The 6,098-nt window shown below is 33.1% G+C and overlaps 1 protein-coding gene across 1 annotated transcript; it reads right to left on the bottom strand.

Annotated features, from left to right (window-relative positions):
- Positions 1 to 318: 318 nt before the first annotated feature.
- Positions 319 to 5,055, bottom strand: LOC140049889 (medium-chain acyl-CoA ligase ACSF2, mitochondrial-like). The gene is made up of 15 exons (XM_072094842.1): positions 4,994 to 5,055; positions 4,867 to 4,914; positions 4,658 to 4,766; positions 4,379 to 4,471; positions 3,849 to 3,997; positions 3,236 to 3,327; positions 3,034 to 3,107; positions 2,548 to 2,649; positions 1,831 to 1,979; positions 1,640 to 1,694; positions 1,437 to 1,523; positions 1,195 to 1,247; positions 1,016 to 1,073; positions 687 to 755; positions 319 to 421 (listed from the first exon to the last, which is right to left on the bottom strand). The coding sequence occupies exons 1-15, from the start codon at positions 5,053 to 5,055 to the stop codon at positions 350 to 352; spliced, it is 1,272 nt and encodes a 423-aa protein (XP_071950943.1). The 3' UTR covers positions 319 to 349.
- Between the last annotated feature and the right edge of the window lie 1,043 nt (positions 5,056 to 6,098).

Genomic DNA, 6,098 nt, shown 5'->3' with positions numbered 1-6,098 from the left:
AATTAATTAGCCAATCACATTAGTTGTACTACCACCCTACGGCTTTATTTTACAAAGGGAAGCCTTTAGTAATAATTATAGAGGGCGATATAACATTTTTTAAAGTTATCATAAAACCAAAATTAACCATCTTTGCATGTGTCACGACACGATTAAATGTTAATGCGTGTCCGAGGCATACAATAATATTTATAAGAATGATAATTACCACTGTTGTCATGAATATCAATTCATTAAAAGTATATATAATAAAATATAAAAATAATATATTCCAATGAGCAGTACTTTTTAATTTGTAGCCTAATTATTGTCATTTTATTTTCAATTCAACACGATATTCAACCAAGGATCAACAATCATAAGGAGTGTCTGGTAATTCAATTCTACCAATAGCCATCTCACGCAGCTTCTTACGATCCACCTGTAAATAAATATTAATTGAAATTTGATAATATGCTAAAACATTAGGCCTAGACAATATTTTTATGTGGATTACTGCGATTGGTCGAAACATATTTGAAATACATTTGGAAACTCATAACCAAATATGGTAGAGGTATCTCCATATAATGATTTGTTTGAACAAGTAATAGTTTTAATCAACCATCGGATACTACTTTATCGATTATCAATAACATAGGGCCTAATTAGACGGCAGCCATATAAAATATGGCACGTCCTATTACCTTCCCTGTAGCACTATATTGAAACGAGTCAAAAATCAGAAAGTAAGTCGGCTGGATTAAATCGGATATCTGAAAAAAAAATTCGTAAAATTGAAGAACTGTAGCCTAACCTAAAAAAAAAACATTTCGATTGTTTCTCAATACGGCGATACGATTTTACCGGGTGTCACGACGCTGCCGCGTGATACACGACGTTACCAGAAAGATACACGACGTTAACGGGTGAGTATTTAAAAACAGAATCAACAGAATGTTGTGATACCATGGAGGAATTATAATCTCTCCATGGTGATTATAATATTAAAATCAAAATAATATCTATAGGATACCTTTCCTGCTAAGAACGTTTTCAGTTCTTCTTCGGTGACATCGTAACCTTCATTTAATCTGAAATTATAAATATTTTATTTTATAACTGTGGTATTTTTCGTCTTAATTCAGACTATAATTATTGGTTTGAAGTAAATTAAATAAATAGCAACAAGTTCAATTTTTAAAAAATACTTACGTAACACATACACAAACATCTTCACCGATCCTGTAATCCGGGATTCCTACAACCTGGAGAGATTAGAAGAACAACATACGTGCTGATATTGATATAAGTTTGCGGTACACCACGTATGTTAGTTTTTGCTATTTCAGTGCTTTTTTTTTATAAAATGTTTTTTTTGGTTTATTCAGCAACTGTTTATGTGAGAACAAATTAATGAATAGGCCGATAGAGAAAAAAAAAACACTTAGGCCTACCTGCGCACTTTTTACGGCGGGATGTGTTATTATTTTATTTTCCACCTCTGATGGATGAACATTGTCTCCGCCTCGGATAATTATGTCCTGAAAATAAAATAATTTCAGAACATTAATTGCGATTCATTTATCTTAATTAACATATGAAAACACGATTTTACAAATATTTACCGTGTAACAAAATGTTTTGTGAATTCAATTACCTTAATTCGACCGACAATTGTAAGATAGCCATCTTCATTGACCTTACCCACATCTCTAAAAGAAGATATTAGTGATACATTAATACATTTACTTTCATTTATACTTAAACGATGTTAAATGCATACCGTACACTTTGACTGGGTATAATTCATGTATGTTGAGCAAACATAAAGTTGTGATAGTACTGTACCCCATTTTTATCCATCCGTTTTCAGTAATCGTCTGCTGTGTTTTCTCAATATTATCATAGTACCCTTTGAACACAACCGGACTTCGTACCCAAACCTCTCCCTTTTCTCCGACTTCTACGGGACAACCTTCTTCATCAACTATTTGTAGCTGAAAAATTTAGGATTTTGTAATACAGGAAGGCAGAATGACATAAAGAAACAACAAAAAGAAAGAGAAAGAAAGAAAGAAAGAAGCAGAAAGAAAGAATCAAAAAGAAAGAACTGTTAAAAAAGTAACTGAAAGAGGCAAAAAGAAAGAAACACAAAGAAAGAAGCAGAAAAAAGAAGCAGAAAGACACGAAATGAAAGAATAAGAAAGAAAGAAGCAGAAAGAAAGAGAAAGGAAGAAAGAAACAAAAAGAGAACGAAAGAAATAGAAGGAATGAAAGAAAGAAACAAAGAGAAGAGAAAGAAAGAAAGAATCTGAAAAAAGTAACTGAAAGAAAGAAGCAAAAAAATAAGAAACTGAAAAAAAAGAAGCAGAGAAAGAAACGAAACAAAAGAAAAAGAAAGAAAAAACTGAAAGATAAAAAGATTAAGCAATAGAACAAAACAGAAAGAAAGAGGAAGGAAAGAAAGAGGAAAGAAAGAAAGAGGAAAGAAAGAAAGAGGAAAGAAAGAAAGAAACAGAAATAAAGAAACAAAGAATGTAAAGATACAATTAACGTTAACCTTACTTCAACATTCGGTAAAGGGCGCCCTGACATACCCCAAACTTCTGGACAGTCATCGACTGTCAAAGAGGTCATTGTGTAGGCTTCTGTTGACCCATAAGCATTCTGGAAAACAATTTATATTTAGTAGATTAGCTATCACAACAAAAAATGTGGCACATGCAAGCGAAATCGGACATAAGTCACATGTTTAGATTTGTAGAAACAGCCAAAAACAATAAAAGGCTGAAAAATTACTTTAGACTTAGATATTTCTGGAAGTAGATATGGTATCAAGATATTTTTTCAGCATTTTAAATCTAATATTATGTAGTTTCAGTATTTGTGGAAATCTCAATTTTAAATATTCCGACTTATGTCTGGTTTCCCTTGCATGTGCCACAAATGTTTCTTGTATGCTCAAATATTATTTTTTTCACAGTGTGCTGCTATACATTGAGAGCTGCAACAACGATCACCTATAGGAAATATTTTAAGGTCTATACTTACCAACAAACGAATTCCTCGCTTGTTTTTCAACTCCAAAAAGATAGCTGGCGGAATGGGTGAACCACCGGTTATACCTTTTTTGTAACAATTAAAAGAAAACAGAACGAGTGTTAAAATAATAGGCGGCTAGATAATATTTTTTACAGTGTAGGCCTACCTACCTAATACCATTATAACAATAACAATACTTTATACCCCGTACCTAATTTCAATGAAGACAGGTCGTACTTATCACAAATTGGGTTATACGCAAGATTGACCACACCACTGATCATCAACGTGAAAGCGCGACATCTACACAAGAATGTTAGATAAGTCAGAACTGGGAAGAGTGAAATTTAACTCTTTTTTTTCAAGAAACAGAAATAAATAAAGAAACAAAGAATGTAAAGATACAAATAACCTGACCTTACTTCAACATTTGGTTGACATGAGACATACTCCAGATATCTGGACCGTCATCCACCAGGGAGGAGTGAAATTTTACTCTTCCCTGGTCAGACAGTCCGCGAATTTGTTACTGGCCATCTGAGGCAGAAATCATGATTGTGATTACTTATATGGCATAAATTACCAGGAAATAAGGTCCTGGGTTCGAATCCCATCGATATCTTCTATTATTCTTACTTTAATTATTAGGTTCAGTTATGTTTATGTGTTCACATAAAAAAAAAATGCATTATTCATTAACGTGGGTTTTAATGAGAATTGTTTAGTTTCTCTAGATCTCTTGATAGACATCATTCTGACGAACATCACCATGCATACATTTAAAAATGTTGGACAGTGGAATTATTGTTAACAATTAACCTTACCTCTCGGCTTCGACTGCCTGAAGAAACTTGTCAAAATTTATGGTTGGTGAAGGAAAAACTGAAGTTGTACCGAATACGAGTGGCGCTACCTCACCGTTTTGTATTGATACAACATATGCCATGTTACCAATACATGCAAACTTATTGATCTTTACAAAACAATAAAATAAATCTAAATAAAATACTAAATAAGTGTACTTATTATAATATATACGTAATTTTCCTCATCTTCGTATTTTATGTCATCATCTTCGTATTTTTCATCATCATCTTCGTACTTTTTCGTCATCATCTTCTTACTTTTCTACATCATCTTCCTACTGTTCGTCATCATCTTCTTACTTTTCGTCATCTTCTTCGTACTGATCGTCATCATTTTCTTACTTTTCGTCATCATCTTCGTGCTGTTCGTCATCATCATCATCACCACCATTGTACTTTCGTCATCGTATTCATAGATTTTAGAATTATCATCATAAATACATCTGTCACTACCTTATAGTTACTGGCAAATGGAAATTGTTACCTACTTGTTTCTCGTCAAATTGATCCGGTACAAACGTGTTACAATTGAGTGCCATGAATTGAGTATACGGTACCGTTTTTGGTAATCCAGTTGTGCCCTACGGAATAAAAAATCATAAGACGGCTAGATTGTGTTAAGTATATAGAACGGTACTCGCCATTTGTGATTTGGGAAAACCTACGTACATTGCGCGTACGTCTTTGTAGCGTCTCGTCCTAGCTTTGAGTGTGATATAGGCTATCCCGTACTAATAATACTGACTTTATTGAAATACATTTCATACCGATGTCATAACAATATGACTGACGTCATCAATTGTCACTTTCTTCGCCGCTTTTGCTACTTCTTCCTCACATCCAGAAATAGATATGTCGGCAAAGTTCAACGTTCCACTGAAAAAAATAAATTAATTACTTCACAATCAGTCGACAGTTCCTTTTGCCGTACTTGGCGTAGCTTTAGAAATGTATTTACTTCAGGCAATTTGCTTACCTTTTGAAATTAGAACCTGTGGCTATGACCTTCTTTAATTTTGGTAACCTAAGGAAATGAAAAGTATAGGTAAGGTAAAGCTAGCTAGCCTACGTATAGTAATTATTCAAATTGTCGCATTACTCACTGTTTTGAATTCAGGTCACCTGGAATACTTTCACTTAACTCTGGAATCATTTCACAAGCCATTGAGTAAAGTGTGTCCGGGCTACGAGTTATGAACAACGCTTTGCACGAAACCTGTATAATAATTTTTACATTGTTTATATAATAGTATGGATCACATGAATACAGCGAGAGAAAGAGAGAGAGAGAGGAAGGGGGTGGGTAGGGGCGAGAGAGAGGAGGAGAGAGAGGGAGGAGAGAGGGTGGATTGAACAGACATTATAAGAATATTAAGTTAGTATTTATGTTTAATTTGCATATGGCATACCTGTAACAGTATTTTCTGAAATGCTTGAGGAGTATTACCAATCAGCAGATAAGTCTGAGAAAAAAAATAAAACAATGTCAGTATTTACTATTATTTACCTGTGTATTGAAAAGGTTAAAATATGTCAGAAAAAGACCTATGCACTTACATTGTAAAATGTTTAGAAAAATCAGCTTAGAATTAGTTTGAATAGAATAATAATAATAATAAATAAAATTAGATTGGTACCTACCACACATACGCCTATTGCTCTCGCTGCACTCGTTATAAGTGGCCATTCTACGTGGTTAGCGCCTATAACAGCTATACGATCACCACGACGAAGACCAAGTTTGAGGAGGAACCCGGCTGCTAAGTCTATTACCTGAAGAATAGAAAAATAAGTCTTTCAGATATCTAAGTATGACCTATACCATTATATATATATATATATATATATATATATAAATCAATGATGTTGCGTAGCACTGTGTAAATTATATATAAATCATACTGTAAATTATAGAAACAGTGCTCATATTCGGAACATGATCTCATAATCGCGTCGAGCATAGCTCATTGGCGAAAGTTCCGTATTTTTTTTTTTTTTAGTTGTATGAAAAAATGTCTCCCGCCAGAGACATTTTTTCATACAACTAAAAAAAAAAAAAAAAAAAAAAAAAAATACGGAACTTTCGCCAATGAGCTATGCTCGACGCGATTATGAGATCATGTTCCGAATATGAGCACTGTTTCTATAATTTACAGTGTGATATATATATATATATATATATATATATATATATATATATATATATAA

Source organism: Antedon mediterranea, chromosome 5, assembly GCF_964355755.1.
Source record: "Antedon mediterranea chromosome 5, ecAntMedi1.1, whole genome shotgun sequence".
In the NCBI taxonomy this organism is placed as follows: domain Eukaryota; kingdom Metazoa; phylum Echinodermata; class Crinoidea; order Comatulida; family Antedonidae; genus Antedon; species Antedon mediterranea.
This window is presented reverse-complemented; position numbering and strand designations above follow the sequence as displayed.